This window comes from Paramisgurnus dabryanus, chromosome 10 (genome assembly GCF_030506205.2).
Source record: "Paramisgurnus dabryanus chromosome 10, PD_genome_1.1, whole genome shotgun sequence".
Classification (NCBI taxonomy): domain Eukaryota; kingdom Metazoa; phylum Chordata; class Actinopteri; order Cypriniformes; family Cobitidae; genus Paramisgurnus; species Paramisgurnus dabryanus.
In genome coordinates this window covers 36,638,258-36,651,595 of record NC_133346.1, presented here as the reverse complement: position 1 = coordinate 36,651,595, position 13,338 = coordinate 36,638,258, and the positions used below count along the sequence as shown (strand labels likewise).

The following is a 13,338-nucleotide window of genomic DNA, read 5'->3' as shown; positions in this document are numbered from 1 at the left end:
TGTGTGCTTCGTCAGTGTGACGGGATCGATGTCCGACATCTAAATCCTTATTTACTTGCGGATGTGTGTCAGTTTCTCCAGACGCGAGTGTTTTCTTTGTCTTCCGTCAAACAGCTGAGGCGACGGGAACGCACATACACAAACACGAGAGTCAGGAAACTCGTCGCGCTTTTTGGTATTCTTATAAAATACGCGATTGCAAACAGTACAATCCTTATTTAGTTGCGTCATATCTCCGCACAGCAAGTTTATTAAACACAGGATCACTCGCATGTGCACACATTCACTGCTTTCATGATCAACACGTGAGGTAATGGCGGCGGCTGTAAACAAACATTGATAAGTTTATCACGCGTGTCCCTGGTTGTGTTTCTACTATAATGATTACAAAAACACAAATAGGAGTCCAGACAACGATAGGCAGTTGTTCTTTTGAGCTTTTTACTGCACAAAAGTAAACCTACTTTCTTTGCTTCAATTTTTATGCAGAAGGCATGTTTGGCATCTTTATGTAAAGCTTACAAAGTGTGTAGATTAAAGTATGGTTTAAAACTATTTTAATTGTTTCTTTTAGTTTCACATGAGTTACAACAAAGTTAATGTGATTAAATCTTTGGAAATTGTACATAATGAGCTTCAGTTTGATATGATGCCTATCTGTTTTCATTGTAATAAAAATAATATGATGCCTATCTGTTTTCATTGTAATAAAATAATATGGTAAAGTCAATGGGCCCAATCTTTAAAGTGAACTACCCTATTAAGATTCTGGCCTGGTGACCATCTGGGAACACTTTTACTGTTTTCAACTTTGAACCTCATGTTAAAACTATTATCTTTCATTCAACTTTTATGCAGCAGGCATGTTTGGCATGTCTCTGTAAAGCTTACAAAGTGTGTAGATTAAAGTATATATTATTTAAATGTTATTTTTAGTTCACCACTATCTGCAACCTCTCTGCACCTTATCATATAGTGCATATTTATTCTTTTTTCTTTAAAATCTAAAGCTTTTTTTATGTGTTTCCTATCAAAATGAAGCTCTTGATCTTCAGTTTACAAATATTTGGTCACATTGCCTTAAAAGTTATGAATTAAAAACTTACAGAAACTGAAAAAAAAATGGTACAAACTATTGTATGAACTGATGACTCAGCATGCCCCTCTTAGGTGATAATGGGCCCTAAACTCAGGGGTGAGTCAGAGAGGGGCATGCTTGAACCATCATATCAGAAAATTGATTGTACCATGTTTTTGTCAGTTTCTCTAACTTTTTATTATATAACTTTTAACTAAATGTGAACAAATATTTGTAAACTGAAGATCAAGAGCTTCATTTTGATAGGAAACACATAAAAAAGCTTTAGATTTTAAAGAAAAAAACAAATAAATGCACTCCATCCTCATATGATAAGGTGAAATCTCAAGCTTTTTTAATGTGTTTCCTATCAAAATTAAGCTCTTGATCTTCAGTTTACAAATATTTGTTCACATTTAGTTAAATGTAATCCATTATAAAGTTATATAAACTTACAAAAAACTGTTACAAACAATTTTATGAACTGAAGACTCAGCATGCCCCTCTTCAGGCACGTGCAGAGGGGGGGGGGGGGGGGGGCGGCGGGTGCCCAAGCACCTGCCCCTTTACCCCTGGATGACCAAAGTGCCCTTTTTGTCAAGGCATTTTTTTGTAATTAAATGCCCTTTTGTGAAGGCCTGCCCAATCTAACTATTAGTAAAATTAATAAAAAATAATTTAGACGCAAATAAAATTAGTCACATGATGACGTATTGACCTTTCATTGGACAATCTCTTTAGGGACGATCATCCCTAGCTAGCTCACAGCGCTAGTAGCAGGCAGCGCCCACACGTGCACGACACGGTGCGCAGTACAGGGAGGATCCCCCTCGAGCCGGCATTGAACCGAAGCGATATGCTTGTTATATTATTATTATTTTACAAGAACAACGTGAGGAGAGCATGCACAGCTTTTGTTTATTGCTGTCAGGGCTCTCAAGTCTCACGCATTCGGCGGGAGACACACGCATTTCAGCCAGTTTACACGCCAGTGACGCCACACCTTGCATTTCTCACGCTGAAAATAAAACATTCTTCCCATATAAAAACAATAGATGAGGCAAAGGCAGGGACGTTCTCTGCCGGGAGTTCATACAGGTAGCTGTCTCGAGTTTTTAGGTGTGCTCAACTTCACGCAGCAATGCAAGAACCAAAACGCATATGACATCAAAGTACCGCGAGAAATATTCGGGAAATCATACGGAGGAGTTTGATTTCAAATCGCTCTCGCGCTGTTCTAATGTCATCCACCTGTCACGCGGAGTTTGTTGGAGGAGCAAGATCCGATGAATACGGTAAAAAAAAACTCGTTTAATTTTGTATCATATTGATTTACGATTCCTGGACTCGCCTTTGATAAAAGACAATGTGAGCTGATGTTGGGTAATATAGCCATACTCGTGCTAAATTATTAACTCAGTCAAAAACTCTCCAGCTTTGCAACCAGTTTTAGTTTACCTGAAAATAAAGAAAGTACTAGAGGCTTCATAAAATGAAGGAAAGGAGAGATGAATGTCATTATTTTATTGCCGTGTCATCAAGGCATCAAAGTGTGCAAAAACACAACACAAACACGATTCAAAACTATAGGCTACTCTCTTTGTATACACATTTCGAACAGGATTGGAATAGAATAGAATTATATTTTAAATATGACAACAAAAACACAAGACTGTAAACGTAATAATATCTTAATGTCACAATGCAATAATATCATATAATTTCAAAACTGCATATACTGTTGACACACACAAACACAAAATGAAATGCACTGTAAGTCGTTTTGGATAAAAGTGGCTGCCAAATGCATAAATATATAGATATAAAACTCAGTCTATATAGATTTTTCTCTCTCACTCTATTTGCAAGGAAAATAAAGGAAAACGTTAGACTTAAAATCATCTTTCTATTCTGTATTACTTCATTATTTGTTTCAGTTGTGTGCTTGCGTGTCAGCGAGCAAAGTGCCCTTTTTATTTTTTGAGCACCTGCCTCTCCAATTGTCTCTGCACGGCCCTGCCCCTCTTAGGTGATAATGGGCCCTAAACTCAGGGGTGAGTCAGAGAGGGGCATGCTTGAACCATCATATCAGAAAATTTTTGTACCATTTTTTTGTCAGTTTCTATAGCTTTTTATTTAATAACTTTTAACTAAATGTGAACAAATATTTGTAAACTGAAGATCAAGAGCTTCATTTTGATAGGAAACACATAAAAAAGCTTTAGATTTTAAAGAAAAAACAAATAAATACACTCCATCCTCATATGATAAGGTGAAATCTCAAGCTTTTTTTAATGTGTTTCCTATCAAAATGAAGCTCTTGATCTTCAGTTTACAAATATTTGTTCACATTTAGTTAAATGTAATCCATTATAAAGTTATATAAACTTACAAAAAACTGTTACAAACAATTTTATGAACTGAAGACTCAGCATGCCCCTCTTATGGCGCTTTTCCATTGCATAGTACCCCACGGTTTAGTTTAGTTTGGGTCGGGTCACCTCACCTCACTTTGGCGTGGTTAGCTTTTCCATCGAGTTTAGTATCACTTCGGAGTGAGAGGGATTATAGGCGTGTCGTTATATTTACGCTGCCTACTGCTGTGACATCATACACGTGAGAGCGTTGTTGTACATTCCCATACATTCATTTATTTCTCAGTCTGCCACAAAATTAAAATTGGCCACCACAAATTGATGTTTGCACATCGCATTTATAACTACCTCTGTCTCACATGACAGTTTCTGTTCAAACACCCGACGGCGCTCCGCTGAGCCTCATTCAAATTGCATTTAAGCATATATAATGCGGACGTGCACGTCGCGAATGTGCCGCAACAAACTGCAAGTATGGAAAAAAATGTTATGGTGTCCCAGACTCTCAACCTGTGGATGTTTTTCATCGCTAAAAGGGTGTTTGGAAACTTATAGCAGAACACAGATAACAACATGTTTGCTTGAGACAGCGCAAGCTAGCAGTAAGCTAAAGCTAATATTTACATTATAGCGATGACGCTTCTCTCAGACCAATCATTGATCTACAGTGTTTTCGCGTCACGTTTGGTATCAGCTCGGGTCGCTTGGAACCCCAACCGAGGTGGTACGAAAAAAAGTATCGGGTACTACGTACTGCACCCAATGGAAAAGCTCCCAAAAGTAAGCTGACCCGACCCAAACTAAACTAAACCGTGGGGTACTATGCAATGGAAAAGCGCCATTAGGTGATAATGGGCCCTAAACTCAGGGGTGAGTCAGAGAGGGGCATGCTTGAACCATCATATCAGAAATTTTTTTTTACCATTTTTTTGTCAGTTTCTATAACTTTATAATGGATTACATTTTACTAAATGTGAACAAATATTTGTAAACTGAAGATCAAGAGCTTCATTTTGATAGGAAACACATAAAAAAGCTTTAGATTTTAAAGAAAAAACAAATAAATACACTCCATCCTCATATGATAAGGTGAAATCTCAAGCTTTTTTTAATGTGTTTCCTATCAAAATTAAGCTCTTGATCTTCAGTTTACAAATATTTGTTCACATTTAGTTAAATGTAATCCATTATAAAGTTATATAAACTTACAAAAAACTGTTACAAACAATTTTATGAACTGAAGACTCAGCATGCCCCTCTTAGGTGATAATGGGCCCTAAACTCAGGGGTGAGTCAGAGAGGGGCATGCTTGAACCATCATATCAGAAATTTTTTTTTACCATTTTTTTGTCAGTTTCTATAACTTTATAATGGATTACATTTTACTAAATGTGAACAAATATTTGTAAACTGAAGATCAAGAGCTTCATTTTGATAGGAAACACATAAAAAAGCTTTAGATTTTAAAGAAAAAAATAATAAATGCACTCCATCCTCATATGATAAGGTGAAATCTCAAGCTTTTTTAATGTGTTTCCTATCAAAATGAAGCTCTTGATCTTCAGTTTACAAATATTTGGTCACATTTAGTTAAAAGTTATATAATAAAAAGTTATATAATCTTACAAAAAAATGGTAACAAACAATTTTAAGATCTGATGACACACCCATGATTTTAGGGCCATTATCACATAAGAGGGGCATGCTGAGTCATCAGTTTCAGTGCAATTCTCACCTTGCCAGGGCCTGTGTAATGCTGCAACCTCATTGGCTAGTGTGAATCCAGAAACAGGGTTAAATAGAGATCATATGGTCAGTTCATATCATCCTTGGATACAGTTAACTGCTATCTTCTGGACAACCTGGTTTGTTTTAGACCACATCTCAGATTTTTCAACGAATTTTCGCTTCTGAAAACTTGCAATGGATTCTGAAGGGTGAGTAATTTATAACGGTGTTAAGCTGCCTTGTTTTTGTTTGTTAAAAGATTTAAATGAGTAGTTGAACATTTTTAAAAACATTGGCACTGGCTTTAACTATGCAAACTTATTTATATGTATTAAGATTTAAGTAAGTTCAGCTTAAATCAAGCAAAATTATCTGTGAATTGGTTAAGAAAAGTTAAACAAGACAAAAATACTACTAGTGAAATAACCTTTATTTTTTTTGTACATACAGAAAGTACCACAGCAGGATCTACTTCATCTGCCCGGTATGCAAGAAGGCTCCACGCACTCTTCCTGGGCATCTCAGGACGGTCTGCATGCAGGGCCGAACTGAGGAGGACATCCATGCCACTGTGCTCCAGTCCAAAAAGGAGATGGCTGAGTTCTCACAGAACGGGCGCTTCTGGGAGTACCACACACTTCTGGAGATTTTTGGAGCGGCTAATCCTCTTGCCAGGTAGTTTATTGAATTAAGTTGAAACTGGAATTTAGTTTATTTTCAGATATTTATATAATATAATAATAATACAAAGTAAGACATTCAGCTTTTTTCCAGTGTGCTTTGTACTGTTGCAGTAGAATACTCAATATTCCATCAAATGTGTGTGTATTAACTGTTTTTTCTTTTATTAGTATGTTAAAGGAAATGGAGAAAAAGGGCTTGGTGGTGAGGAACATTCCTCCTATCATTCATTTGCCAGCGTCATATGCTCAGAGTGCTAGCTCCACACTACATGCTGAGAGAGAGATGCCAGCAGCTGTGGAAGCAACAGAAGAACCAGAGCCAGAGAATGATGAGAACAATGAGGACTGCTATCAGAGGTAAAGTTTCACTACATCTTTCACAGAAATAGCAGATGCAGAGATTGGATATGATTACTCTTGAAAATATACACAATCATTTGACCACCTGGTTTATTTTATTTTGCAGCAATGGGCCACGGTGGAGCGATGATGTCCGGGTGGAGATGGCGAAAAGGGGACTTTACAAAAAGTTCTCCATCAAACACCCACTGCTGGATGGTTTTAACCAGTATTTGCAAAAGGACATGCGCAACCGTAACACCAAACAAGAGGTAATTTTAAAAGAAAAGATACATGTTAATGTCACACACACATTTTTTTTTAAAATAAATACATTTGAAAAAAACATATGTTAAACTTTATTTTAAGTTAACCTGTCTTACATTCAGCTCTGCAGATTTTAATGTGTAATGTATAATTACAGGTGGAAAATGTATCGAGGTTCATGTACTTCATGAACCCCGGACAGCCAGAACTGCTGTTTGTTCACAACGTGGAGAAGGTGCAGGAGTACTTTAATGTACTCGCTGAGACCAAACTCTCCAAGCAAACTATTCTGAACTACTGGAAAAGTCTTAACAGGTCAGTACTGTTCAACGCAGCAAACACATAATGTAACTGTGAACTGATAATTATCACATATGCTGTCTTCAGGCTATAACAATAATTTATTTTTCTCTTTAAGGTTCCTGAATTACACCATCATATCAACTAGTCTGGTCAAAGAAAACAAAAGTCTACACGATGACTGTAAAGGATTTGTTGATTCTTTGAAACATATACGCAAATGTATGTCTAAGGAGATCAATAAAGAGGTGACCCGGAAAAGGTATATTTTTTTATTTGTTTTTCACTCCTTTTTTATCTATTACATGTAAATCACAAGTGAGCTAAACATTACTATTTTATTTCTCAGATACAAAGCTTATGGTAACGAGAAGCAGCTGAAAGAATGTGTGGCCATTCTTGATCTGGCTCGTGCTGATTTCCTCGCGGTATTGGCAAAACTTCAGGGTCCTAAAAAAGTTCCTGCGGATCAGCTGGACAAGAACGACTGTCTGCTGGTCCTCTATTATTTGGAGGCCGTCGTCATCCTGAAGCACCTACAGCGCCCTGGCGTTGTAACCAACATGACCGTAAGTGTACTTTAGTAAATTTTTTACATATTTAATTTCATCAATGGCTCATGTTTTTGGATTATTAGTGAGAACGGTGATTGAAATGCATGCTTGTGTGTTTGCAGGTTGAGGAATGGCAGGAAAGGAGACACACTAACAACGGCTGTTCTGTGGCCATTAAAGAGCACAAAACGGCCGCATCACAAGTGGCAGAAGTGCCTCTGAATGCTGAACAAGAACATGTAAGTTTGTATTCAAAATTACATTATAACCATTTGTGTGTGTGTGTGTGTGTGTGTGTGTGTGTGTGTGTGTGTGTGTGTGTGTGTGTGTGTGCGTGTTTTTAAACATATATTTCTTTTTTCCCAGTGGTTTGACATATACTTCAAACACATTCGGCCACTGATGCTCCAGGGATCCAGAACAGGGGGCGACACGATGGCAGAGGGCCAATTCTTCATCTCCAGCACGGGAAGGCCCATCCACAACCCCTGCAATGATCTGGTCAGACTCCATGGAAAGTAAGTGCCATTAAATCATATCTGTATTTTTTTACACTTAATCTAAAGTACACAAAGGTGCACATGGTCCACTTGTTATTTTGCATTCTAATGTTGCTTTGTGTTTTAGGTACAAAGTCAAACCCGTGACCAGCGGTGATGCCAGGATGGCTTTTGAGACGGCAGCAAAGAACCTGCTGGAGACTGATCGTAATGCGTTAGCTCGGTTGTTGAGACACACCCCCGAAACAGCAGAGAGGCACTACCGCATGAGGACTCCGGCAGACGCTCTTCTAGCGCAACGTGTCGTGGAGGACCTGGTTGCAAAATCAAGGTAAGCCATGTGAAATCTAATGTACGATATTATTTTTAATGTTGCTACTCAAAGCAGTTATTCATTAACACTTTCTTTATTGTTTATTTATTGATCTTCTAGTGCTGGATCCACATCTTACACCAGCGGAGAGCAGAAGGTGGATGAGAGGACAGCATTTGAAATGCTCATCCAGTCTTTCCCTGTCACCTTAGAAGGCCAACCTCCAAAGAAACCAAAAAGACAAGAGCTGTGTGGCGAGCACGAGCGGCACTGCTACGACCGCTGGCGTAGTGAGCAGCTGAAGCTACGTGAATCATGTGCCCTTGGTAAGCATCAATATACACGTTTTGTATAAAAAATTGTGTCAGGGATGGATAAATAATTGAATTCTCATAAAACATGTCACCCCAATGGCTAATGCTTCTTGTGATTTCTTTTTACAGAACACTTTGGTCGACGTCAGCCGTCTGTCAGTGCTATTGAGTAGAGGTCGACCGATATGCTTTTTCTCTGGCCGATGCCGATTTTTTAGAAATCAGGGCAGCCGATGGCCGATATGTTTGGCCGATTTTCTATATGTACATAATAATCAAAATGTTCTCATCATTATTAGCAGATATTTTAAATGCAAAAATGTCACTATTTAAGTCAAAGTATTTAAAAATATATGACTGGTCTTTCTGAGGGGTTTTACAACCTCCTCTGCACCATGCATTTATCAGACACAGATTATTACCTGACACTCTGCTGTCATCATCTTTGATCAGTTTTTTACCATGTTTTTTATTGCTTTGTAGGATAAAATCCTTATTTGGTAGACCTGATAAAATATTTATTCATGATAAAGTTAACATAGTAAATGTCTATGGTTTTTAGTTGAGGCTGTTATTTAGGGCAAATCTTTTTAAACACATTTACATTCTCATTTCTGAGACGCTATAAGTGACTGATTGTGCTGACAGTGACGTCTTGTAAGTTTAGTGTTGGGACAGATCTGTTGTTTCAACCGTTCATTCAAACGAATCCGTTCAAAAGAGTCAGTTCGCGAATCGGACGCGCTGTTTTCTAATCCAGGCTGAGCAGCGCAAAACTGTAAACAAAGTGTTACTGTAACAACACGAAAAACATTTCCTCGGTGGATATGATTTGGTCTTCCGACCTTTCGCCATCGGGTCAGTTTTGTTTTGAGTTATAAAAGCAGGGAGACAGAAAGCGTGCGGGCGCGGCTCTTCTCTCTCTGTCACGCAAACAAAACTCATCATCACTCATTAATCACATGAAATGAGCCTAATCTTTGCACGGACAGTGCACCGCGAGACATAACCCCGTCGCGCTGTTGTACTGGCTGCTTAATTCGCGCGATCCGCCATCATTTAGTAAAGCTGTTTGTGAACAAGGCATGGCTGCACACACACGAGATGGGAGCGAGCTGCTTGCAGCAAGAGGCAGGCAGCGTCACGAGCTCTACAACAGCGCTTAGGTGCCCGCAGATGCGCCTGCCTATTAATCGGCCTAATTTTGCAGCAAAATCGGCCAAAGCCGATTTTTTAAAATATGCCAAAAATCGGCCAATTAATCGGCCGGCCGATAAATCGGTCGACCTCTACTATTGAGGCCTGGATTCAGAGCCAGGGGTGGTCTTCCAACCTTCCACAGGCTGCATTGATCCTGAGTCAGTGGGAGGAAGGACAGACATGAAGACGTTATAAGACATTCGAAGGAGCATATAAGGAGCATTCAAACGGTTATAAATCGGGCGCCTTTGGGCCGAGGCCTGCGCCCTTCGGATCCATTGTTATACTCGACAGGGCCTTTCGAACGAGCCTACCCACGTCTCTATAACCCTTTCCACGGCCGAGTTACATCGTACCACCGCGTAGCATTCAAACGGTTATAAATCGGGCGCCTTTGGGCCGAGGCCTGCGCCCTTCGGATCCATTGTTATACTCGACAGGGCCTTTCGAACGAGCCTACCCACGTCTCTATAACCCTTTCCACGGCCGAGTTACATCGTACCACCGCGTAGCATTCAAACGGTTATAAATCGGGCGCCTTTGGGCCGAGGCCTGCGCCCTTCGGATCCATTGTTATACTCGACAGGGCCTTTCGAACGAGCCTACCCACGTCTCTATAACCCTTTCCATGGCCGAGTTACAGCGTACCACCGCGTAGCATTCAAACGGTTGTAAATCAGGCGCCTTTGGGCCGAGGCCTGCGCCCTTCGGATCCATTGTTATACTCGACAGGGCCTTTCGAACGAGCCTACCCACGTCTCTATAACCCTTTCCACGGCCGAGTTACATCGTACCACCGCGTAGCATTCAAACGGTTGTAAATCGGGCGCCTTTGGGCCGAGGCCTGCGCCCTTCGGATCCCTTGTTATACTCGACAGGGCCTTTCGAACGAGCCTACCCACGTCTCTATAACCCTTTCCACGGCCGAGTTACAGCGTACCACCTCGTCGCATTCAAACGGTTGTAAATCGGGCGCCTTTGGGCCGAGGCAACTTTCTCTGTAGTAAAACCAAAGCATTTGTGTGTATCATTCTACTCATATTTAAATATGAGTAGATAAATATGAGTAGAATGATACACACATTTAAAGCTTAATCATTATATGTCTAATACATAAATGCCTGTCAAAGTGAATCCAGGAAAAGTGCTCCCAGATGGTCACCACAACCACACAGTAAAACATTGTCAGTTTTGCAGCCCCAGTTTGTTTATACACACACACACAAATGGAAACATAAACACATGTAAAACTAAAAAAATAAGAAAAGCAATGACTTTAAAATAAGTAAAAAAAAGTAAGAGTACATTAGATTTTTAAAATTACAAGGTAGAATGATAGACACATTTAAAGTAGAATGATACACACATTTAAAGCTTACACTGTCTTACAGGGCCTCGAAAGAGACGTGTATTGTTATTTTTCACACAAGACAACATCAAGTATTTCCTCAGATCTTCATTCACATACACTATTAGCAAAGATTTATGAATCTGCATATGCATGTTATTTATTGAATAAGCAGCACAGTAACAAATACAATATGCAATACTTTTGACACTGTAAAAAATATACCAAATGTCAGCTCTACAAAAACATGTCCAGATGTGGTCAATTTGGGCCACAAATAGACATTAGGGGTTCAGAAGCATTGGGGACCCGTTATTGGGGTTTGCATGGGCCAGAGAGAGGTCATCTTGTACACTCTAAAAGTGTTGAATAATGTAAAAAAAAGTTGTTAAAAAAGATTAAAAGTGCATAAAAAGCCCATGAGGCAAGCGAGTGTGGGTAACAAATAGACATTGGGGCTGTTATTGGGGGTTGCCTGGGTCAGAGAGAGGTCTTCTGGTACCCACTGGTACAAAAGTGCTACACACTTAAAGTGTTGAAAAATGTAAAAAAAAAGTGTTGGAAAAGTTAAAAAAAGTGCATGAAAAGCACATATGGCAATCGAGTGTGGGTCTCAAATAGATATTATGGGGTCAGAAGCATTGGGGACCTGTTATTGGGGTTTGCATGGGCCAGAGAGAGGTCATCTTGTAAACTCTAAAAGTGGTGAAAAATGTAAAAAAAAGTTGTTAAAAAAGATTAAAAGTGCATAAAAAGCCCATGAGGCAAGCGAGTGTGGGTAATAAATAGACATTGGGGCTGTTATTGGGGGTTGCCTGGGTCAGAGAGAGGTCTTCTGGTACCCACTGGTACAAAAGTGCTACACACTTAAAGTGGTGAAAAATGTAAAAAATAATGTTGAAAAGTTTAAAAAGTGCATGAAAAGCACATGAGGCAATCGAGTGTGGGTCACAAATAGACATTAGAAGGGTCAGAAGCATTGGAGGGCTGTTATTGTGGTTTGGCAGGGCCAGAGTGAAGTCTCCTCGTACCTATCGGTACAAAATTTTTGACAAATGTTAAAAATATTAAAAACTGTGAAAATCGTTTAAGCAGCTCATGGGGGTCATACTGGGACATAAGGGTGTCAGAAACATTCAATCATTCTGCTGCAAGGGCTGAAAAAGGGCTCTGGAACCCATTGGGACAGTTTGATACAAGGTCCTGGTTCACTTTATGATGGCCAAACAGTACCTTTACCATGATTAGGCTACTATGGTTTTTAAAAGGTAACTTATACTTGTGATATTAATAGAAAATATTTCAATATATATATATATATATATATATATATATATATATATATATATATATATATATATATATATATATATATATATATACATACACACGCACGCACGCACGCACGCACGCACGCACGCACACACACACACACACACACACACACACACACACATTATATATATATATATAGTGTGTGTGTGTGTGTGTGTGTGTGTGTGTGTGTGTGTGTTACATTATATTGAAAAGTAAACCTTATCATGGTTTTACTACAGAGAAAGTTGCATTCCTGTTGAACATCCCCACAAGGCTTATTATGTGGCTCATTATTCAACTCTTTTGTCTCTCAGCTGTCAATCACTGATTATTCAGGAGCTTTCCCGCCTCCACGCATACAGCCTTTCCCAAGCAAAAGTGTCTTAGAAATTGTAAATCAATATCTTGCTTTATGTGATTGAGTAGGCCATATGATTTTCACATCATTTTGGAGAAAAAACTCTAGACTACTAGATCCAGTTTGGAAAGTCTTGGGAAAACATGTTTAGAATGAGTTTTGTGAAGTTATATCAGTGACTTAAAAATTTTGCTTTTTCAAAAACCACGCATAAACATTTTTCTCTCAAAAATACAAACATGTATATACATGTTGATTATATGATATTGTAGCCCAGTTTGTGATGAACACAGTGTTATGAGACTTTTGCCATTAATATGTTTTCAAGGAACTGAAAAAAGCACAAATGTCAGTGCATGTCAAAACTTCCCCAGGGCCCTAAAAACCCCTTAGACCCCAGAGGGTTAACATATAATAATGAACTGCATTTATAAAGCATTTTTTATCTTTGTTAATGTTAATTTAAACATTTACTAATACATTATTCAAATCTTGTTAACATTAGTTAATGCACTGTGAACTAACACGAACAAACCATGAACAGCTGTATTTTTATTAACTAACGTTAACAAAGATTAGCAAATACAGTAACAAATGTACTGCTCATGGTAAGTTCATGTTAGTTAATACATTAACTAATGTTAACAAATGAGACCTAGTAATG

The 13,338-nt window shown here is 38.8% G+C and overlaps 1 protein-coding gene across 1 annotated transcript; it reads left to right on the top strand.

Moving 5' to 3' along the window:
- The first annotated feature begins 5,291 nt into the window (after positions 1 to 5,291).
- On the top strand, positions 5,292 to 8,624 carry LOC135718326 (uncharacterized). The gene is made up of 12 exons (XM_065240672.1): positions 5,292 to 5,390; positions 5,632 to 5,856; positions 6,033 to 6,221; positions 6,331 to 6,475; positions 6,628 to 6,785; positions 6,889 to 7,032; positions 7,120 to 7,339; positions 7,447 to 7,563; positions 7,691 to 7,842; positions 7,952 to 8,155; positions 8,258 to 8,463; positions 8,581 to 8,624. Exons 1-12 carry the CDS (start codon positions 5,377 to 5,379, stop codon positions 8,622 to 8,624), a joined length of 1,818 nt encoding a protein of 605 aa, XP_065096744.1. The 5' UTR covers positions 5,292 to 5,376.
- The last annotated feature ends 4,714 nt before the right edge of the window (positions 8,625 to 13,338 follow it).